The sequence below is a fragment of the Leptopilina boulardi genome, unplaced genomic scaffold (assembly GCF_019393585.1).
Source record: "Leptopilina boulardi isolate dan_hultmark-lab unplaced genomic scaffold, ZJU_Lbou_2.1 LbouV2_122, whole genome shotgun sequence".
NCBI classification, from domain to species: Eukaryota; Metazoa; Arthropoda; class Insecta; order Hymenoptera; family Figitidae; genus Leptopilina; species Leptopilina boulardi.
This window is the reverse complement of record NW_026137666.1, coordinates 3201505-3226756: the sequence shown is the minus strand read 5'-3', so window position 1 is coordinate 3226756 and position 25252 is coordinate 3201505. Positions and strand designations below refer to the sequence as shown.

The window sequence follows — 25252 nt, the reverse complement described above, 5'->3', positions numbered from 1 at the left end:
AAGTTCTCAAGTCCAGGCTCGTGTACTTGTATAAGATCGTGCGCAAGTTCATGTACATAATCTTGTGTTCATTCTTTTATTTCTGCAAAATTTGTGGAAATTTTTAACATTGGTCAAAAAGACTCTTTGTTCATACATGCGACAAACAACTGCGCAGCTATATAAGCCATAGAAAACTACTGCGCAGCCATGACAGATTTTGATTATAAACTTTAAGGGAAAACTCAAGATCACTCAATTTATCTAGAGGGCTGAAATTTGGTACACATATGTATTTTCGCGTGTAGATTACAGGAAAAATATAGCGAACCTGATAGGAATTGATTATCATAGCGTTGTCAAGGAAAAACCATGAATTTTTACGAAAAATGCCTAAAAATGACTATGTACCCCCCCTCTAGCAGCCACATCTTTTGACATAAAGAGCTCAAATTTGGCACACTTACGTATTTTAACGTGAAAATTACAGGAAAAATATAGCAAACTTGATTCGGATCAATTTACATAGCGCTGTCAAGGAAAAATCAAAAATTTAAAAAAAAAATGATTTTTTCTCCCTAGCGCAAACAATATTCAACCCAGACAATTCATATTTAGTATACAAATGTATTTTTACGGGAAAAATACAGGAAAAAAAACCGATCACGATTAGAGTTGATGATTAACTTTTTATCAAGTTTTTCAAAAAAAAATGACAATTTTAGGAAAAAAATGTATTTTTCCACCAAAAACGAACAAAATTTTATTTAAAGGGATTTAAATTTATATATTTTAACGTATTTTTACGTGTAGATTACAAAAAAAATATAGCGAGTATGATTGGAGTTGATTATCATAGCGTTGTCAAGGAAAAACCATGAATTTTTACGAAAAATACCTAAAAATGACTATGTACCCCCCCCCTAGCAGCCACATCTTTTGACATAAAGAGCTCAAATTTGGTACACTTACGTATTTTTACGTGAAAATTACAGGAAAAATATAGCGAACTTGATTCGGATCAATTTACATAGCGTTGTCAAGGAAAAATCAAAAATTTCGAAAAAAATGATTTATTCTCCCTAGCGCACATAATATTCAACCCAAACTGTTCATATTTGCTGTAAAACAGTATTTTTGCGTGAAAAATACAGGGAAAAAATGTAAGCGCAATTGGAGTTGATGATCAATTTTTATCAAATTTTTGAAGAAAAATGATAAATTTAATTAAAAAATGTATTTTTCTGCAAAAAACGAAAAAAATCGGACAAGTGCGAGTTACACTCGCACTGAAATCGAGGCTTCCGTACTCGAAGCGAATTTATTTGGTATAAAAACAAATGTTTAAAAAATATGTGTTGTATGTTAAATAATATATGTGATACAGAAAGGAACAATTTTAAAAAAAAAAATTAAGAAAATTATTCCTCCTTTGGTATAAAAACAAAAAAAATTCTAGATATGTGTTGTATTTCAAATAATATAAGTGATACGAAGAGGAACAATTTTGTAAAATTTAAGAAAATTGTTCCTCTTCGTATCACTTATATTATTTGAAATACAACACATGTCTAGAATTTTTTTTGTTTTTATACCAAAGGAGGAATAATTTTCTTAAATTTTTTTTTAAAAATTGTTCCTTTCTGTATCACATATATTATTTAACATACAACACATATTTTTTAAACATTTGTTTTTATACCAAATAAGTTCGCTTCGAGTACGGAAGCCTCGATTTCAGTGCGAGTGTAACTCGTACTTGTCCGATTTTTTTTAGTTACCATGAATAAACACATATTTAATATCTCGAGAACAAAACAAATCGGCATTCTGAAAATTTATATACAGATCGCAAAAAACCTCAGCTTTCATTTGCAATTATTTATTTTAAAAAAATCGGACCGATTTGAGTGAAAATAGCAAATTTATGTTTAAGTATAGAAAATCAAGGTCAAAATTTAAAAATTTTAAAAAACGAAATTCACCATTGGAAAGGGCATGAAAAAACCTTCAAAAAACATACCTGCCAAAATTTTTTAATTGCATTTATAGACAGAAAAAATTCAAATAGGCGGTGTCAGGGAAAACTAATAAAATTGACCCCCTCTATCTCCCCAAAAATGTCAAAAATTTTTTTGGGGATATTTTACTATTAGGTAGGACAACAATTTCCCCAAGTTTCACCTTTTTTCGAGAAATCAATTTTTTAACTCAGGATATCACACGTAAAATGCCTCATATAAATATAAAAAACCAAAGAAATATTTCTACATGCATCGAAAAGGCTTCGGAGATGAAAAGCTTCAAAGATGACAATATTATATTTTTTTAATTTTTAAAATAATTTAGAAGCATTAAAATATAATTAAAAAATAATATAAAAATATGTATTAAACATTTATTTAAAATATTTTTAATATCTTAAAATATGATTATTCTTTGCTTAGCAATTTTAACCTAAAATCGAAGACAAAGTTTAAAGATTTTAATTATTAAGAAGAAGATTAGCTAAGAATTTCAAACTTCCCGGCTGAAAAAACTTGTACAAGAATATGAACAAGTTCTTGTACATGTTCATTAATTAACTTGTACATTGTCTTGTATATGTTCAAGTAATAACTCTCAAATATAAACCCAGTGTCCAAAGTTACAGAACAGTTCTGTAACTGTTCTATAACAAAAAAGAACAAGTTCTAGAACTGGTGAGAAACAGGTCAGTAAAAATGTCGTCCCCCTGGGGGCACAAAACAGTAACAGGATCTGTAACAATTCTAGAACAATGTTCTAGATCATTGTTCTAGTACAAATTTGAAACAATATGATAACAAAATAATGTTTTACAAATTTTAATTCTATAGCAATTCTGTAACCGATCTATAACAATATTCTAGAATTACAGAACTTTTTTTGTATCAGTTGAGTAAAAGTAAAATTGTAATTTGTAATTTACTTGAGTAATATTTCCCTGACTTAAAAAAAGTAACCGTGCCCAAATAGCACGGTATGTCACATAAATATCATTGGAATATTTTTTGGAATATTCCTGTGATATATAATGGAGATCAAAATGTCCGCTTCATGATGATATCTCAGTGATATTGGGAGTTTTCTCCCAGTGATATAAAGGTAATATTTTACGGAAATGATTTTTTAAATATTTTTATAGATTTCTATTTTTCATAGTCTTGAGCCACTATAGTAGCACCACATTTATAAAACAGCTTTTCGTTACATATTTGTTTCAGAACAGTTAGAGAACAAATCTAAAATACATCAGTAATAGATCTATTATGTTACATTTTTGTAACACTCCCTGTTGAAAATTCCTATGTGAGAACACATATGGGATCCCATCCAGGATCTCTTGTGAGTTCTTATGTGGGTTCCCATACAGGTTCACACATAAGATCCTGTATGAAAAGGTTCCTGGGATGAACTTGCGTGAGATCAAGCGCACGATCTTATGTCTCTGTAAAAGCAATAACACAGGATCCCATGAGGTTTCCTGTGTAGGTTCCTATATGAACAACACGATAAATAGGAACACACATGGGATCTTATCCGAGATCTTGTATGAGTTCTTACATAGGTTCTCACATATAAGAAGATTAATAGCAGCTTAATAAGATTTTATATCAAATCTTATTAAGCTGCTATTAATCTTCTTATATGTGAGAACCTATGTGAGAACCTATGTAAGAACTCATACAAGATCTCGGATAAGATCCCATGTGTGTTCCTATTTATCGTGTTGTTCATATAGGAACCTACACAGGAAACCTCATGGGATCCTGTGTTATTGCTTTTACAGAGACATAAGATCGTGCGCTTGATCTCACGCAAGTTCATCCCAGGAACCTTTTCATACAGGATCTTATGTGTGAACCTGTATGGGAACCCACATAAGAACTCACAAGAGATCCTGGATGGGATCCCATATGTGTTCTCACATAGGAATTTTCAACAGGGCTGTTCTAGAACGCTGCAGTAACAGCGTTACTTAAAAATTCTAGAACTAATTAAGAACAAATGTTACATCTTCCTTATAAAACAGAGGCAGAACAACTGTTGCAGAACAGGTCTAGAACATAGTTCCAGAACTGTTCTATAACAAAATTGTAACAGTTGTTCTATAACAAGTTACAGTTTTTGTTCTAGAACAGTTACATAACGTGCAAACTGTGGGAACTCTTTATCCCTCAAAATGTTCACTTTAAACCTCCAGTTTTCTTGTCAGTGTAGAGATCGTAAAAACAAATGCCTATTTATTCAAAAGGTGGTACTCAAATCTGACAAATTTCAACCTCTGAACCTAAATTAAATATTTAAAAAAAAAAATTATTTTATAATAATAAAGTTTAGAAATTTTTCTTTCGAAACTATTCATTACAAAAGTAATATGATTCAATTAAATAGGAGAAATAATTATTTAAAAATTGTCTTATATTGTCAATTGTTTACTAGGGATATAATTTTAAATTGATAATGCCCCATATATTATTTAATAAAATTACAGTTTTGCATTTATTTATACACAATTTTTCAACATTAAATATTTATCCTCGTATTTATCTCTACTTTCTGCCTTATTTTTTTACAGTTTCTTAATAAGAAATAAATTAGTTTAACATAAGTGTAAAATTTTTTGAAATAGTCTTCATACACATCATTGAAACGATATTAATAAAAAACTGCGAGGTGCCGAACTTTTGGGTTAAACTTGATTCAGATTCACTGTGGCAAGGTTTGCGAATAAAAAAGGTTATGAATTTAATTAAATATTAAAGGGTTAAGTGGGTTTTAACTTTTGAATTTTTTTATTTTGCTTAAAAATAGTTCAATATGTCCAGAATATTGTCATAAAATTCCAAATCGATTGGAGTAACATTATAAGAGATACAGCCTTCGGAAGTTCCCTCCGCGTGGTACGTCAGCCTGGCGCGTCGCAGGTAAACTGGACACAGCTCCTTAAGCAGCGTCCACGTCCGACGCGCTTCTTTCTTGCTTGTTCACACTTCCTAAAGACAACTAGTTGAAACTAGTTTGAAACAAAAAATTTTTTCTGCGTGTTATTTCATTTTAAAACTTTAATCGCGTTTTTTTCGAAAGGCTTTTTTTGAAGTTGGTTGTCACGATTTCTTGAAAATTTATGAACTGATTTTGTTTATATTTGACATATTTCTTCAAAATAACATTGTCTCGTGCTTGAAAGAAGGATTTTTTTCTTTCAATCATAACTAATTTTACATGCCAAAAAGTTGTAAATATTTGAACCAAAAATAGAATTTTTTCAAAAGAACTTCGCCAAAAATTCAAATTTTAATTTTTTTCCTTCGTTTAAGCACGATTTTTTGAGTTATACTAACAGAAAAAATTTAGTTTTTTAATTTTAGATGATTATGTCTTGCCTTATCCTGACAACCGCAAACCTACTTTTTTGGAAGGGTCACAGAAAAAGAGGCCTCAATGGCTTAATTTTTATTATAATTATAGTCATCTAGCGATGTACCATCTTTAGTAGTAACTAGATATCCTTAGCAGGAATAACTCAAATTATTGTACTAGAGGAAAAAGGGGAAATTTGGATACTTAACGTTCAAACCTCAATAAAACTAACATTATTATATGTATGTTTTATTATTTATTACAATAATCATATTTGGGACTCAGTCTTCCGTATAGAAAAGTGAAATATATTCATCTTGTCCTTCCCTGCGGGTAAGATGGGATACCCTAAAAAGCAAGCTGGGGTTTACAAAAAAATCTTTCTATTATTGCTTGCAAACTTCGAAAGTAAAGATTGCATCTTCGCCTTTCTTTCCAAAAGTGATTTGAGGAACAGAAACTATTCTCGCTGCTAGGTTGAAACCCATTTTTCGCCTACCGCATTTTTCATGCTCTCATCTACTGACCAATTTTCTCTACTTGTCTTTTTTTCATAACTTCTACAAGTTCAGTTGCTGATCCTGTACAGGAAATTGTACAAGATCTTATACAGGGATTTTCAGTAGGGAATCGCGTCCAACGTTGCTTAACTTCCGTGATCTAATGAGAACTTGTTCCTTCGCCTTGGTGTTTCCGCTGTCTTGTCTTGATTAATAACTTTGTTGTATAAATATTGTATCGCACCTAACCTCACTTCTACTGACACGAAGTAACACAATTACACTTCAACTTTACAAAAAACAACAAAAATAGTGTTCACTTGAAACTGATTCTCAATAATTAAAAGAATTATAAGCTTGGATATAAGAGAAGTACATGACATGATATTTTTTTTTTTTGGGGGGGGTTTCATAGACAAGCTCACATGTGCTCAGGAAAGTACTGTATGTTTTAAGCGCCCTTAACTTCATAAAAAAAAATATTTTCCATGTATAATCTAACCGGATTGTGAAATTTTAAACACAGAAAAAGAAAAATAACCTAAAGTAAAGCCTCATTTATATTATTTATGATTAAATTAAAAGTTAATTAATAATTGTTGCGATTAAGTCGGGGCGTCACTTAACCTTTTTTAGTTACGACACTGTCCACGTCGAATTTTTCTTAACTTGACTACTAAATATTGAAAAAAAGAGGTCATATATTGTTAAAGAGACTTCTATTAAATAAGAAATTTTGTCTTTTTCTCGTTTTTTCCCCACTTTAGTAGTCAATTTACTAAAAATACGTATGAGTTTAACAAAAAGTCGACAAATAAATTTCCATTGCAGGAACCCTTCATAATTGCAAAATTTTTGGGTGGCTCAACCCTGACTCACGCGTTGTTTAGCGTCATATCACACACAAAAATAAGCGCGTGATCCAAACACCATATTACATTCCACATTTTCATATCTTAATGAACAAGTTTCGTCAAGTTACTTTGCCTTTGGCATATTTTTTATGCACTTAATTGTCTTCTTTTGAAACAAGAACCCAAGAAGCACGTAATATATCCTCAATATCAAGGTAATATTACACGTGAGATTCGTAATATAACGCTGATGTAATATTACAGTAATCTTACAGTGATCTTAAAATGTCCGCCTCAAGGTAATATTACCGGGAATATTACTGTAATATTAACGGTAATATTACAGACTGATTTGAGTTATTCATAAAGCATAAAAAACGTAAATATATTATAAGTCAATTTGGCTTGTTGGTAAAACTCTGGACTCGTGTGCTTTGAGTTCGGGGTTCGATTCCCCGGATGGGTAGATTTTTTTCGTAAAGAAATGTTCCCATAATATTACTGTAATATTCTCTTGTAATATTACCTTAATATTACGGTATAATATTACTGCAATATTACTGTAATATTACCTTAATATTACAGTAACATTACCGGTAATATTACCTTGAGGCGGACATTTTAAGATCACTGTAAGATTTCTGTAATATTACAACGTTATATTACGAATCTTACATGTAATATTACCTTGATATTGAGGTTATATTACGTGCTTCTTGGGAAAAAAGTTTTTTGTTGAGCGTACAGCACTGACTCGCATAATACGTCTTTATTGTTCGCACACTTCACTGCAACGTATGTGAAAAGTACATTGACATTGCTAACAAATCCTTACATACAAAGACAGATGGATCTAGTGTGATAAAACAAAATAAACGCGATGGCTCAACCCTGACCACTGTCCAACCCTGACTACTCTCCCATACATTTTTATAATTTATATTTATTTAAATTTTAAAAAAATTTTCTGTTTCAATATTGTTACTTAATTACTTTTTTGGAGAAAATGGAAATTTATATGTATTGTCCACTACCGTGTAGAAATAACAAAGGTATGCCTAAACTCATTGTTGGCCCAACATTGATCCTACCTTGGCAGCCCCCGTTTATATATTCCAGACTGGTCCTAACTTAGACTTAGCTAGAACATCTAGTTAAGTGTTAGAAAATTTTTTATGAAAAAAGTGATTGAATTTAGGATTTGTAAAATATTCCCAGATAATACTTATTTAATTAATTGATAATTTTTTCCATAGTTATATTTGTTAATTTATTTATTTATTGTATATATTGCCAAATAATATATTTCAAAAATATTTTGTTGAATTTTTATTTGTTTAAACAATTCATTGTTCATAATTTATAACTTTTTTAAATACACATAGACAGTAGCACAATTTTATAAATTTGTTACCTTCTGTTAGTAGTTATTAATTTAAAGGTTATAAATAAAATAAAATATAGAATTAAATTTGCAACAACTATTATGTAAAATTGTTTAAACAAATAATTATTTTTATTTATTAACATTTTTAATAATTTTTATACAAAAATGCAGTGTTTTGTTCTATTTTTGAAATTTATCAAACAAAATATAAAGTTATAATAGTTATTAATTAACTTTTTTTGTAGTACACCTAGAAAGATGCAGTTTTTTCTTAATTTTGTAATTTATCAAGTAGAATAATATAAACATGATTAATTGTAAAATTAGGAAAAAGTTGCATCTTTCTAGGTGCACTACAAAAAAGTTAATAAATAACAACAATAAATTGTTTAAATAATTGTTGAATTAATAATTTTACATCAAATCTATCTGGCTTTATATTCGATTTGAGGTTAAAATTAATTTTTTTAATTATTTATTATTAAAACTGGTCTTTACTAGGCACCCAAGTTAGAACCAGGCTAAAATCGCATCACAAACCACTGTAGGACCAAGCTAGAATGCCAAACTTGGACCTAGTTAATAATAGGGCAAAATAGATAGGACCAAGCTAGGACCAGTTTTTATTTTCTACACGGGCTTGATACTGAAGCAAAGATTTATTTTCTTTCAAATAAAAAAGTAAAAGGTAATAAATTCTAAAATACAATAATTAAAAGATTTATCAATTTTTACATTTATTTTAATTAACATATTTAAGAAGTAACAAATAAAAATTATTTATATTGTTAAAAATTATTAATATTTTAGAAATGATATGTTATTAATATACTCATTGTAATAAATAATAAACAACTGAAAAATTGTTTGATGGTTTTACAAAATAATAAACCTATCTATTTCATGTGTTTGTTACAAGGAACATTCCCTAAGAAACCTTCATAGTCTCCCTTGGTCGAGCGCGTCTAGGCGCAGCTCTCAGTACGGTTGAGCCCTACAGTGTAGTTACACTAGTGATGGTCGAGAGCTCGAATCTCGGTAGTCATCCGGTTAAAAAATTTCGAGAATATGTTAGGATTACTAATTTTTTTATTTTATTAACATTATCAACATCAAATTAAGATAAAATATGACACTCTCTTAATTTATTATATTAATTTTAACTGTATTTTTTTGTAACAAAGTTCTATATTTGTTACATATGTGTTATACACTACCGTCCGAAATTGTGCGAACTCTGCTTTTTCAACAACTATAAAACTGTTCAAATCTTCAAAAATATTAAAACTAAAATTTTTTCCTCTTTATTTTATTAAAGTTAATAAAATTCTGAAAGAAATGACACCTTGACAAAGAGAATATGTTAATTTTTCAATTAGATATCTAAGAAAAACCCAATTTTCAATGTTTTTACTATTTTTTTTATTTCTCTGGCAAAAATTAATATTTTTAAACGTTCTTAGGCTCATTGAAATCGTATTTTGTTATGCAATTCAAATTATATAAAACAATTCATGTACACATTCTTCCCTAGCGTATGCAAACCGTGAAAGTTGGCTCATAAAATGTCAAAAAATTGTGATTAATATTTATATGACAAAAAATGATCAGTATAATGTATAAATCTTAAATTTACTTACATAAATCAGAGAAGTTTAGAATGATATATTTACTTGATTTTTAAACATTATATTTTATTGTAGAATTAAATTTAAATTTTTTGACATTTTATGAGCCAACTTTCACGGTTTGCATATGCTAGGGAAGAATGTGTACATGAATTGTTTTATATAATTTGAATTGCATAACAAAATACGATTTTAATGAGCCTAAGAACGTTTAAAAATATTAATTTTTGCCAGAGAAATAAAAAAAATAGTAAAAACATTGAAAATTGGGTTATTCTTAGATATCTAATTGAAAAATTAACATATTCTCTTTGTCAAGGTGTCATTTCTTTCAGAATTTTATTAACTTTCATAAAATAAAGAGGAAAAAATTTTAGTTTTAATATTTTTGAAGATTTGAACAGTTTTATAGTTGTTGAAAAAGCAGAGTTCGCACAATTTCGGACGGTAGTGTATAAGATGTTGTTACTGGATTTAAAAAATTTGTAATTGATTTATATAATCGTTACATATCTGTTATAAATCACTAGTAACAGTGTTATGTATTTGGAACATATCTGTTACAGATCAGAGCTGACATTTATCGTAACCTGCTTGTAACATGCTCCAAGCTTGTGACATGACAGGACGTGTTACATCTTGTTATATAACAAATATATCACCATTACATATTCATGTTTGCTGGGTTCCTATAAATGTGCAGTTTATAATTAACACAAATAATTTTATGTTACTTCTTAAATTTGGAATGGAAATCTAAATGTATGAATAATAATTTTCAAATGTTTGGCTGAGTCAAAGCGTAAAATGGTTGTGCTACCCAATTTTGTTGGTTACTGGGGCGCCGTCCAATTTCTTGGTTGTGACACCCATTTTTAATAGCTGACTTGGAGATGGCTGTAGCGGCCAGCTCAGTAGGCAAAAGACCTTTAAGCTTCGGTGCCTCAAGCGACTATGTTAGTGTATATAACTACAATAATGGTTATAGTACCTTCGAGTTGGCTGCACTGGCCATCTCAGTAGGCAGAAGACCTTTAAGCTTAGGTGCCTTAAGCAACTACATTAGAATATACAACTAGCATAATAGTTACAGTGTCTAATGAAATTGATCGTATACCAAAATAATTAGTTAATTCAACACTTTTTAATTAGCAATGTACCCTATCTATTTGGTAACGAGAATAATTTAATTTGGTAAAATTATATATTACTTTCTAAATTTGAATTAAAAATAATGTTTACTAATTTGAATTAGTGACTCACTGTTTGCTTTTAAATTAATAAAATTTTGTTAATTGTTAGTAAACGTTACTAATAATTAGTAAAATTTTACCAATTCTAAAGCAAAAGGTGAGTCACAAATTCTAATTTGTAAACATTTTTAGTAATTCAGATTTAGAATACAAAATTGGGTATCTGGGTGAAAAAAATTAATACAAACAATATTCAATTAATGTTTTATTTAATTATAATAATAAGGATATCAGTAATATTATTACAATTTTCTCATATTTATCGCATTATTTTATACACTAATTATTTACACTTATTTACACAGCATGCCTAAATGACACATACACTTTGTCTGACAATCTAACATTCATAACAGGACGGAACGACATTAAGTCCCCTATTAAAATAGTTTTTGAGCGTCCATTTAATAGTCGATACATTGTTCTGAAAAAAAATTTAAAAATATATTACACTGCAAATATTTATAATATAAATACTAGATTAGAAAAATTGTTTTAAATGCGCGCGCTGATTTAAAATGATTTAATAATAATAAAAATGATTTTAATTCATGATGTGCAGGTTCATGTATATTTTCTTGCACCAGATTTGGTAAATCTTCTTGTACATGTTTATGTATGTCTTCGTTTAGTAAAAATTAAAAATTTTAAAGGCTGCGCAGTAGGTTTCTTAGGACTTTACGGCTGTGCAATAATTTTTAACATGCATAAGTGAAGAGTTTTATGATTATAAATTATTAAAACCTCAAATTATTTCAAAAATTTTTTTTTCAAATGTACTTGTAATACACGATGTGCCTGAACCAACTTTAAATGACAACTTTTTTTACTTCGAATTTTTTTCTTGCATTCGATTCAGGAGCTCAAAAATAGTGTGGAAAATAATTTTTAGCAAAATCCATCGAGTTGTTTTTTAAAAAAATGATTTTTTGTGTCAAAAAATCGATTTTTGAGAAATTCAATGTGATAAATGAGCGGTATTTCAATTAATTAATTAATATAATATTCTGTATGGGTAAAATCATTTATAAAATGTTTACCAATATCAATGGAAAAATAAAAAAAATTTTCAATACTTTTTAATGTAAGTCTTCTTACCGGGCGTATTAGAATTAAATACTGTTAAATATGTCGTGAGGCTCCCCTCTAACGCTGGAGCATAACACCCCATTTTCTACATTTTCAAAATAGTCATAGAATAATTGATACTTGGAATGTTTATGCGAATTTTGTTTGTCTGTCGATAAGTTATTAATGACAGATAGTTCTTGTACACTAAACATTATGATTACTTTAAAAAAGTTAGTTGATATTACATAAATATGAGAGATTCTTTTTCAATCGCCTTAGCCCAAAAAGTCAATGTTCTGGGATTGGCTTCATACTTTGGTAAATTGTTGTCCTATATGATAGTAATAAATTCCTAAAATATAAACTCATTAAAAAAATATTTGTAGAAAGTAGAGGGGGTTGAAGTTTTGACGTTAAGGGTAACATTGTCATTTTCAAATCCGTATAACTATGACAAAAGTTAATGGATTTTAATTTATCTATAATGAATTTTAATGCATTTTTCACGTACTTTTCAAAAATGTATACGAAATTAAAAAAAAAAAATTTCACCCCTTTTTTCAAAATCAACCCTTATTTTTCAATTTTCACCCCTTCGGGTATTTTTTTTTATTTTCATTGGAAAGCTGAGGTTTTTTTCCATGAGCTATGTAAATATGAAAGTGGGACAACAATAATTTTGTGAGAAACATAATATTAAATTAGGCGGTGCCTACCTAAATCCTCAAAGATGATCTCCAGGTATACTCGTTATCGGCACCGCCTACTTTAATATTATGTTTCTCACAAAATTATTGTTGTCCCACTTTCATATTTACATAGCTCATGGAAAAAAACCTCAGCTTTCCAATGAAAATAAAAAAAAATACCCGAAGGGGTGAAAATTGAAAAATAAGGGTTGATTTTGAAAAAAGGGGTGAAATTTTTTTTTTTTAATTTCGTATACATTTTTGAAAAGTACGTGAAAAATGCATTAAAATTCATTATAGATAAATTAAAATCCATTAACTTTTGTCATAGTTATACGGATTTGAAAATGACAATGTTACCCTTAACGTCAAAACTTCAACCCCCTCTACTTTCTACAAATATTTTTTTAATGACTTTATATTTTAGGGATTTATTACTATCATATAGGACAACAATTTACCAAAGTATGAAGCCAATCCCAGAACTTTGACTTTTTGGGCTGGGGCGATTGAAAAAGAATCTCTCATATACCGTGGATGTCCCAGTTACCGTCCACCTAAGACCTAGTTTCCGTCCAGTTTAATTTTCAAAATAACATTTATAAAAAAATTATTTTCTTTTATTTGTTTACTTAAACTAATAAGTCGATTGCGTGCCAAAAGGAATAAATTATTGTTAAAAAATAATTTAAATTACTATACGAGATATTTGTAAAATGGACGGAAACTGGGACATGGACGGTAACTGGTACATCCACGGTATGTACATAAAAAATAGATTAATAGATTAAATAAGTTTGTGAAAAATTTGGTTACCAATATGTTATGTCGAACAATTTAGTATTGATTTCAAATAAGAAGTTATAAAACATTTATTTAAAAATCGATTGCTTAGAAACATCTCTAATTGAAACAGGAAGATTATTTCACAATCTTGCTCCTCTAACAATGAAAGATCGTTACATTGTACAAGTATTATGTTGAGGTATCTTTAAAATAGATCTTCTTTCTCGAAGCCTACTATGTATACTTTCATTGAGGCTTCCTCCTGTTGTAAAGCAAGGAAGAGTTGAGAAGGTATTAGAAGTGTAATTGTTGGAGGTTCCAAATATTATGGCTTGAGTCTTATCATAATTAAGTGCAAGTTCGTTTTCATTTGCCCACTCAACAACATAGTCCATATCTGTTTATACCATCTGAAGTAAATTATCGAGAGACAACAACGGACCAGCCAGATATAGCTTAAAATCATGAGCATATTTGTGGTATTTACAAAATTTTAATTGCCCACCAAGGTCTTGAACAAACAGATTGAACAGCAATGAAGAAAGTGATGCCCCTTGAGGCACACCACCTTTCAGCAAATCCCAATCCGAGAGACCAACATTTTTAAATTAAAAACTTTAAAGGCTGCGCAGTAGTTTTCTTAAGCCTTTACAGCTGCGCAATGATTTTTAGCATGCATAAGTGAAGAGTCTTAATAGTTATAACTTATTAAAATTTCAAATTTTTTTCAAATACATTTTTAAACAAATGTTCTTGTACAAGAACATGTACATTTTCTTGTCCAGGATCTTGTACAAGTTCTGATACAAGAACATGTACATTTTCTTGTCCAGGATCTTGTACAAGTTCTGATACAAGAACATGTCTCAATTCCGAATGCTGAACTTGTTCAAGAACATTACTTGAACATGTACAAGAAAATGTTCAAGTTCATTAAGGAACATGTACATGAACTTGTACATTTTCTTGTACAAGTTTTTTCAGCCGGGTACTTTCTTTAAGTAACGTTGAAGAGTACTTCGAAGAATGACATACGCTATAGCAGTCGATTTTACGGGCAGCTTCTTCACTGAAAATCTCTTAACCCTCGGAGCACACACCTCTTTTTTCGAACAAGTAGCACAGTCTGGGTCGCTGTGACCCTGTTTACTTTAAAAAACTCCCCCATTTTTGAACTAATGGACTGATCAACACAAAAAAAATATTTTTTTATTCATTGAACCTTGTAAAATAAGAATATGCAGTTGAGAAATATTATTAAATTATTTGCATATTGAAAAAAAATTCGTGAAGTTAACTAATTAAAAAGAAAAAATTGAATTTAAAAAAAAAATGTAAGTTTTGTAATTTTTAATATTTTAAGCTAAAAATTGGGATTTATATTCTCGAAGTGTGTTAGAATAAGGGAAAAAATACCACCTTATTTTATTTTTAAAAAAGGTATTTATTTTGTAGTTTAACGAAGGTAACTTTTAAGACGATAAAAATGTGATTTTCGACACAACTTTTTAAAACTATACTTTTTTAATAACATATTTACTAGTATTTTATTATTTTCTTTGGATTATCATGTTACTTATTATTCCTTATTAGTTAGTTACCACTATATGGCCTTAGGTTCGTGTTGTATTGCCGACTTTTCAAATTACACTTCATTGAAATTAATGACAGGGTCTGTGTGACCCAGTATGTGCTCCGAGGGTTAATGGCTTTGATCAGCGCATTGAAATCCATTTTTTTAATCGAAACTATGATCTTCTCTCCGTGTTATTCTATGTCGATATGGTTAATAATTTAAAAAAATGCATAAAAACATTATAAAAACTATAAAAAATTACTTAAGATGATATCAGCGACGATATTTTGCGATTTGTAAAAAAAGGATGACCACAACTGAACCAATTTAGGTGCCCACAACCAAATTTTGCAGTCACGTTGAAAAGTCATGTAAAAAATTTTGATTGTAAACATTCTGGTGGCAGTCGGTATTAAATCACAAAATATAATACATTTGCTGTGTAAATATGCATTGCACAATTACCTTTTCTTTCAATTTTCTTCGATTTATAACACTTTTAAAAATGTGAAAAATACATTTGTGTATGAAAACAAGTGTAAAGAAAATTGGTCAAGTGCGAGTTACACTCGCTTACCTAGGGTTCCGTTCACGTAATTTAAATGTTTATATATATTTAAAACAAATAATTTTTCTATAATTTTGTTTCAATTTGCTTGTAAATATATGGGCAAATCCACGAAACTTTTAACTTTTGTGATTCTCGAATCGAGCACTTAAAAATCTGAATTATTTTTAATTAAAACTTTGGGTATCATTTTTTTTGTTAAATTATATACAAAGGAACATTTATGTACAGTATTAGAACGTGCCACCACGTAAACTAAAAATACAAAGGTTTGATTGAGTGATAGCACTTTTTAAAAAAATTCAATTGAAAGTCTTCTTATGCAAATATCTATTAAGTTAGATAAAAATAAAAGTTCAATGCATTTCTTAAAAGGTGATGAAAAAACAAAAATTTTCAGACCTTCTTCAATGATGTGCCTCTAATTGTATTCCTGTGGCAACAAGTTAAAGATGATAATAAAAATCGTGATTTCATTTAAATTTATACATTATTGGAAGGCACAACTGCATTTTTGATTTACACAGGTCAATCTATGGTGTGATCGAAACATTTTCAAACATATATTTGAACACAAAAACGCCGCTTAAGGATTTTGAGTGAAATAAATTTTATTAAGCTGAGAATATGCTGAAAACACTTTTTTGGAGTATTTACCCCCTCTTTTCTCAAAATCCTGACGTGCTAAGCAAATTTGGGTGACACAATCGTGTTCAGAGGACGAAAATACTTTGGAAACCACTGTACTATCAAAAATAAAAAAAGGTGAATTTTTCAGTTTTATATGTAATTTATTAACATTAAAGAGTTTAACATTGACCGCGTCAGCTAAATATATATATATATATATATATATATATATGTACAAAGTCTGTTATGGTTGGCAAAAAAATTGTTAAAGTTAAGATAAAAAGGAATTTTGAGCTTTTTTCAGGAATTTAGAGTTTTTGTAGCAAAGCAATAATTAAGTCAATTTAAAAAGGGTTCGCTATAATTTTCCTTTAATCTACTCGCAAAAATACATATGTATACTAAGTTTGAACATTCTATCTCCAAAACTGTAAAAGTTAAGGGAGGACACGATTTTTTCCGAAATTTCGAGTTTTTGGAATATAACTATATTCAATTCAATTCCAATCGGATTGGCTGTAATTTTCGTTTAATCTACTCGCGAAAATACGTATGTATACCAAGTTTGAACTTAATCAGTTAAAATGGCTAGGTTTTAGGGGGGGACATGATTATGTGGACGGACATGAGTAAAACCATAAAGGTTTCGTTTCGGTTCACTGCGTGAACGGAACCCTAAAAAACAAATATGTTTGCAGTACAAAGAAAAAGCGACTGTTTGCTTAGATGTTCGCACAAAATGGACTTATGGCGATAACACACACTTGACATTTGTCAAATTTGATTCATTTGTTTTTTATCAAAAGTTACGCAGGGGTACCCACAACCGAACCACTTAACCTATTCTTATTCCATACTATATATTATAATTAACCTCCTTTAATTTAAAGTTTTTCTATAATAGTTTTAAAATGAATTCACAAAAGTATTAACTATAAATGTTATTTTACAGAATGTAAAAGGAGAGACTCCATTAGTTGATAGCAGTACTCTTCCTTTGGAACATAGATCAGTCTACGGTCCACCATCAAATTTCGGATCTTCATTATCACATGGAGCAGAAGAAAATTGGCCCTTAGCATCCCCTGATACACCTCAAATTAAACATTTACAAGTACAGTGTGAAAAAACTCATATGCGAGTTAATATTGAATTTGACCGACCATTCTATGGTATGATCTTTAGTAAAGGATTTTACTCTGATAACCATTGTGTTCACTTAAAACCTGGAACAGGGCACCTAAGTGCAACATTCGAAATTTTTCTTAATTCATGTGGAATGAGTTCTTCAGGTAATCATAATTTAGCTGCATATGGTGCTCCAACTCCATCTGGAAGTTATGTGGAAAACACAATAATTGTACAATATGATCCATATGTTCAAGAAGTTTGGGATCAAGCCAGAAAATTGCGCTGTACTTGGTATGATTTTTATGAAAAAGCAGTTACTTTCAGACCTTTTCAAGTCGACATGTTGCATGCAGTTACTGCTAATTTCTTAGGTGATAATTTGCAATGTTGGATGCAAATTCAAGTTGGTAAAGGACCTTGGGCATCAGAAGTATCAGGAATAGTTAAAATTGGCCAGACAATGACAATGGTACTTGCAATTAAAGACGATGAAAATAAGTTCGACATGCTTGTAAGAAATTGTGTTGCTCATGATGGAAAGAGAGCACCCATTCAACTTGTGGATCAGTACGGTTGTGTTGTAAGACCAAAGATTATGTCCAGGTAAATAATACTTATAATATTTAAGGTAAAATATCACACCTAAAAGTTAATTAGATTAACAGTAAAATTAAGAGCAGTAAACATTGAATAAGTTTCTGAGTAAGAATAAAAATTTAAATAAGAAAAGAGTTATGGGGGGAACTTGTCAATATTCGTCATAGGTTTTCTAGTAAAATACTTGATTGAACTGTAATTTCGGAAGAAGTACACTAACGTCGGAAATTGTCGGTACGGCTGACGTGCGAGGAGTAGAAATTTTGTGCTGACTTTAAAACAAGATATTTTAAGTTAGAAAAAAGATAGAGACTTCTAACTTAGATAGTTGGAAAGCTGATAAAATTCTGCTTCTCAATGTATATCAAGAATTTTTTTTGTTTGTATTTATTACACCGAAAAGATTTCAAGAAAAAATTATGCAATTTTCTACTTTCGTACTAATGTTTTTTGACTCCCGGCATAATCTAGAATAATGCATGGAAAAATTTGACAATTTTACAACATAATCTTTAGGGTCTTAGCTTTAATTTGCATTTTTGAAACTTAAAAAATGTTTTGTGGTTCCTGAAATATGTTAAAAATGGTCCGAGCATGTTTTCCTAAAACTCAGCCGTCAATCATCACTTATCGCCGCCTCGCTGCTGGGTTGTAGAAAAACATTCTCGAACATTTTTTAACATATTTCAGGAACTACAAAACATTTTTGAAGTTTCAAAAAAGCAAATTAAAGCTAAAAACTTAAAGTATTAAAAAATTTCACTAAAATATGTGTTTTCTATTTCAAAAATCGAAATAATGCATTTGGACTAACTTCTGATCAATGTATCAAGTAACACAATTGTTAACCCCACATCAGTTGATTGCTTCGATAATTAATACTTGTTACGTTGTTTTATCGCAATGATAAAAGATAGACACAAAAATGACAATTGAAAAAAAGGTACGTAATATTTAATAAATGTTATTTTATACTTTCTCTTCGTCATTTTCAAGTAACATTAGGTTATTTGTAAGTAACTAAATAGAATATTTGTTATAACAAAATTTTTACAGTCCTTTTTCATCAATAATCAAATATTATATAATTATGTTTATTTTTTAACCTGAAACAAATCTTTTATGTTTAGGGAAACCTAAGCAGAGCTGAAAAAAAACAAAACTTTTATAAATAAATTAAAAAGCTACCATAAATTTGATAATTAAACAAAATAGAGCAGCTACACAGAGAGAGCAACGAAGGAAGGAAAAGGAGCAAGAAGACGAAATGCCTATTTTGCAACTGAAGTAACTTGTTGAAAGACGCCGTATCGCGATTCGTAAAAGAATAAAAAATCACAGAAAAAAATTGAAATCAAATATAAGGGATAATCAATTTAATGAAGAAGCAATGCTGCATATTGATTTCGCTGAAAATTTCCTTTGCGTGGAACAAGACGAAGTACAAAATGCACATTGGAATCAAGAACAGCTAACTTTGTTTACTACTGTCTTTTATCACAACGAAGAAGTTCAATCGAAGATTTTTGTGTCTGACAATTAAACACACAGCCCAAGTAGCACGATATATCAACCAGATGTCACGGTGATATCACCGGGGAATGTCACCGTGACATCAGGAAAATGTCAAAATGTCCGCCTTACGGTGATATCACACGGTGAAATCGAGGTGATATCACAGTCATATCACGGTGATATCATGGTGATAACACCGTGACATCTGGTTGATATATCGTGCTACTTGGGAGGACTGTCAGAATCAGTGAAAATATTTAAAATTTTGAATGAAGGGCCTTCATAGCAATTGAACCCATTAAATACCAAATGTACAAAATCTGTCCATGAAGTTTGACTCTTGCTTTTTATGATAAAAGGTAAAGAAAAAATTTTGCTATGCCAATTTCTTATATACAGTTTAAGAATTGCTCCTTCAAATTTCGCAATGAAAATTAACGTATGTTTATAAATAAACAAAATTGCAGGCAGGTTTTTAATAAAAAACACGATTATCTTCAGTTTTTTTTATTTATGAATTTTTTTGGGCACTTTAACTTAAAGGAATATTTTTTATTGCTACACATATCTTGACAAGAATTAAATATTTTACAAACAAATAAAGTTATCGTAATTTTGAACTTACCAATTGAAAGTTAAGATTTTCAAAAAAAGGGGTTAATTTTGAATTAAAAAAAAAAATTCACCATTCGAAAGAGCAGAAAAAAACCTTTCGAAAACATTAGGTCAAAATTTTTTTCATTCATTTATATAGAAGTTACGATTTTTTAAAAAATCCACTGTTCACATTTAACGAGAAACTTGAACGCCCTCCCCCCTCTACAGTTTTGCATAAAACTTAATAATACTTTACGGGTGAAGTAGTCAGCCATATTACTAAAGTTTGTGCAAATTTCATCCCGATCCGAAAACCTTTAATTTTAAAGTTGGATCACTTCAGGAATTTTGCCTCATATAGATTAACTAACTAACTAACCTAACAGTCACATAACCTTAATACTGATCGAAATGCAGAAATTTTGCAAAGTTCACTATAGATTGGCAATTATGTTGTTCTTTTTATACTTAATATTTTGCATAAAAATATATATTACCTGTGAATAATTATATACTAGAATTTTTCATTTTCTCAATTATAGTATTTTTCATTTACAAATAATGATCTAAAAATTTGTTTAAATAATAAGATTAAGAAAAAATATAAGAAACACTGCCGGGTAAAAGGGCGCCGTGAAATTTTTGCACGAGGCGCTGAAAAGACTAAGGTAACCCTATTGAAAATCAATGTATATGATCTTGAACAAAAAAATGTACATGTTCAGCAGCTGAACTTTTACCTGTTCTGGTGAGAATATGTACAAGATCTTAAAAAATTTTGGCACCAGAATTTGGAAGAAGATCTTGTACAAGAAAATATATTTAATATTTGTATACAAGAAAATGTACGTGTTCTTGTGTGTACAAGAACGTGTTCATGTACAACTAGGGGAGAGTGGGGAGTTGTGCTCCAGGTTTTGTTTTTCGATCAAAACTATTACATAAATTTTTTTTGACTATTCTATTATATAGAACTTTTAGTACACGTATAAACGCAACTTTTGGCATAATTGATTAATTAAAATTCAAAAAGGAAATAGAAATTTTGCTTGTTTTTCGAAAATACTGGTTTTATGACTTTTCAAAAACAGTTGGGAGTTGTGCTCCACAGTCGAAAATTGAAGAAAAGTACATATTTTTTAGAATATTCTTTATTTAAATTATGAAATGTGAATAAGTAAGATAACTTACACAAAATAAAGTAATAGATAAGACAATAAAAGATTAATTTTAGATAATTTAGATAAAATTAATTTATTTTAAAAATAATTGAATGAAACTAGGTAATAAATTTCATTTACAGTGAATACAGTTGTAAAAAGTCTCATTTCACTAAAGAACAATATTTAAATTGCATAAAAGATTATAATTAATCATCAATAATGCAAAATATAAATAGAGAGTGCATATTAGGATTAAAAATGGTTAAATATGATGTGTGGCACAACGCCCCATTTTCTACATTTTCAAAATAGTCACGGAATAATTAATACATCGAATGTATATCCAAATTTTTTTAATACTTCAAAAGTTATTAATGACAGCTAATTTTTATGCATTAAACATTGTGATCACTTTGAAAAAATTAGTGGAAATGACCTAAACATAAAAAGACAAAAAAACTTTTACTCACTATTTGTAAAAACACGTAAAATGCTTCTAAAGATGAAGGGTACCACAAAAGTTAGTTCTTAACAAGAAAAGAATATGCCAACAGTCGAAATTTATCATATTAATAGCCTTAATAACAAAATTAAGGTGGAGCACGACTCCCGACGAGGCACGACTCCCCATTCTCCCCTACTTACACATGAAACTGTTCATTTTCTTGTACAAGTTCATTTAAAAAAATTTTTTTTTTCACATTTGAGATTTTAATAATCCAGATAACCAGCGTACTAGTACGGTGCAAGTACAATACGAGTACGGCGCACTAAGCGTACTAGTACTGTACCAGCCATCCACCTCCGAAAGGTACCAGGTACTGTACTGGTACGTCGTATCGGTACGCTGTAATGGTACAATACTAGTACGATAAAAGTATGGCGTTCTGAAAGTCTTCTGTGAGTTAGTATAACGTATCGTTATTGCCCTGGTACAATACTAGTATGCTATATAATGTAAAAAATTCTATACCCTCTCCCTCTCTCCTTCTACAATAGTATTTTAATTATTTTAATTTATTATTAAAAGGAAAATCTTTGGGAGGACTATAAATATGTTATATATGTATAAAAAAAACTATAGCGATTTAACACAATGCAATTTAAAAATATATCAATATCATCAAGATTAAGTACGAATTTTTTTCAATATAAATGTATAAAAAAGTTTATAAAAGAAAAGATTTAGATTTTTTGCAATCAAAGAACACCATGGCACAAAGTGTCATGTTAAAGCAAAACAACATAAATCTTAAAAACTAGGTGTTCATTTCATGACCATTTAGCTTCCTCATCATGATACACTTATATTCAAGATTAAAAGAAGGATTACAACTAAAATAGCGATCAATTTTATAAATATTAGTAAAATGTAAACTTTGTATACCTCAATCGATTCGTTTTTATGCCAGGAATACAATTTTGAAAAGAATTAATTAAAATTTTTATATCAGAAAAAGTAATTTCAAAAAATACAAAAAACGATTATTTTCAAAAAAATGATTTAATCTATAGATTTCAGTAAAATATGAACTTTATATAGGCTAATCGACTCGTTTTAATGCAAGAAATAAGTTTTTTTACTAAACAAAATTAAATTTACAAAGAAAAAAATATATTGAAAAATTTTTTTTTTAATTTTGAAAAAATTGTAAAAAATAAAATGTTGTGAATATATTCGGAAATCCTTGTTTCAGATTTTAAGTATTAATGATTACAATAAGCATACAAAATTTCAGGACAATCCGTTAAAACGTTTCTGAAATAATTTGTACACAATATTTTGTGACATACACATACACACACATACATCTGGACATTTGCTCATGACTTCATATATATTATTTCTAGATGAAAATGAGTCCATATAACCCAATTTTAAAAAATCGAAAATCGTCACGAATGTAAAGCTTCCTCATGAGGAAGCAAAATCTTTAATTTAATATATATATATTGGCATTACCAGCAAAGAGTCACAGTACGACGTACCAGTATTATACTTGTATCGAACGAGTATATTGTGCTTCCCATATCAAAAGTACGATGTACTGGTATCGTACTAGTACTATACTTTTATCGAGTACTCACATTTTATAATTCTAACAGAACGACATACTTTTATTATACTACTAGTACCTACCGTACTGGTAAGTACATACATAACTATTTTGTACTGGTATGAAACTAGTATAATACCAATACTCCATACTCGTAAATAACGATTAGTACGCTTGATTATCTGGGAATTTAGAATCATTAAAACTTCTTACTTATGCAAGCTAAAAATTATTGCGCAGCAGTAAAGTCCTAAGAAAACTTAATACTACCCCTGGCAGATCTCGAAATCGGAATGTACGCTGCATTCGTTGTACATTCGTTACACATTGGTTAAACATTTATAGTTGGAGTGAAAATTGTGTAGAAACTGAGTGGAAAAGTGTAATTGAATTGAATAATAAAAGTATTTAGTGATAGATTTGTGCTGTATTTGGGATAAATTAACGTGTTATTATTAAATAAATAAAGTTTAAAGTGTAAAATGTTCGCGTAAGTGAGTTTGACAGGCTAGGGAATTTTGTAGTGACATCCAAATTGATAGTCGATAAAGAAGTTGAGCCGCCGACTTTGCACGGTAGGTGGCAGCATTCATACTTTCTCCTTTTTAAAATTCTCTTTTTCAATTGTAAATAGAAAAATTAATTAATTAATAAGTTATATACTTTCTATGTTGTCATTTTTTTTAACAATTGTATTTTTGATGATTGTTTAATGAGATAAATTAAACTTGTATAATCGATGCAAATTGTTGTTTTTTAATTAAATTCAATTAAATTAATTTAATCATAATTTTAATAAAGAAAACTTTTTTTATCTTTCTTTATTTTATTATTATTATTTATTTTTAATATAAATGTAATTAAAAGAAAAGATTTATTTAAAAGTATTTTAAAAACAACAATTCGAATCGATTATACAAGTTTAATTTATCTCATTAAACAATCTTCAAAAATTCAATTGTTAAAAAAAATGACAACATAGAAACTATATAACTTATTATTTAAATAATTTTTCTATTTACAATTGAAAAAGAGAATTTTTAAAAAGGAGAAAGTATGAATGCTGCCACCTACCGTGCAAAGTCGGCGGCTCAACTTCTTTATCGACTATCAATTTGGATGTCACTAGAAAATTTCCTAGCCTGTCAAACTCACTTACGCGAACATTTTACACTTTATACTTTATTTATTTAATAATAACACGTTAATTTATCACAAATACAGCACAAATCTATCACTAAATACTTTTATTATTCAATTCAATTACACTTTTCCACAGTTTCCACTCAGTTTCTACACAATTTTCACTCCAACTAAATGTTTAACCAATGTGTAACGAATGTACAACAAATTCAGCGTACATTCCGATTTCGAGATCCGCCAGGGACGGCGAGCCTTTAAAGTTTTTAATTTTTACTAAACAAAGACATAAATGAACCTGAACAAGGATATGTACAAGAATGTGTACATTTTCTTATATACAAATATTAAATATATTTGCTTGTAGAAGATCTTGTGCAAGATTTTGTAAGAGTTCTGATACAAGAACTTGTTACAAATTCTGGTGATACAAGTTGATGAACATGAACATTTTCTTGTACAAAATGTACAGGGATTTTCAATGGGGCGGCACTGCTCGGGGGTTTTTGGGTAGGGTGACCAGGGGTGTTTTCGACGTCGACGCTCTGAGTGTTCTGAAAGTGTTAAGAATGTCGAATGGTCTCTGAAATTCTTTGGCATTTAATAATCGCCCTATACAAACGGCACTGAACGTGAAAATGATAAACATTGAATTTAAAATACTTTTCTCTTAAAATGCATACATTTTTTTCAAAATCGGACAAAATACCAAGGATCCTTATCTTATAAATTTCTTAAATCCAAAA

General features: G+C 29.3%; 1 protein-coding gene across 1 annotated transcript in view; it reads left to right on the top strand.

Moving 5' to 3' along the window:
• LOC127286988 (cuticlin-4) overlaps positions 1 to 25252 on the top strand; it is a 105381-nt gene that overhangs the window by 7083 nt on the left and 73046 nt on the right. Inside the window, exon 3 of the mRNA XM_051313666.1 lies at positions 17259 to 18040. Coding sequence (XP_051169623.1) covers positions 17259 to 18040 — 782 coding nt within the window. The remainder of the gene's footprint in view (positions 1 to 17258; positions 18041 to 25252) is intronic.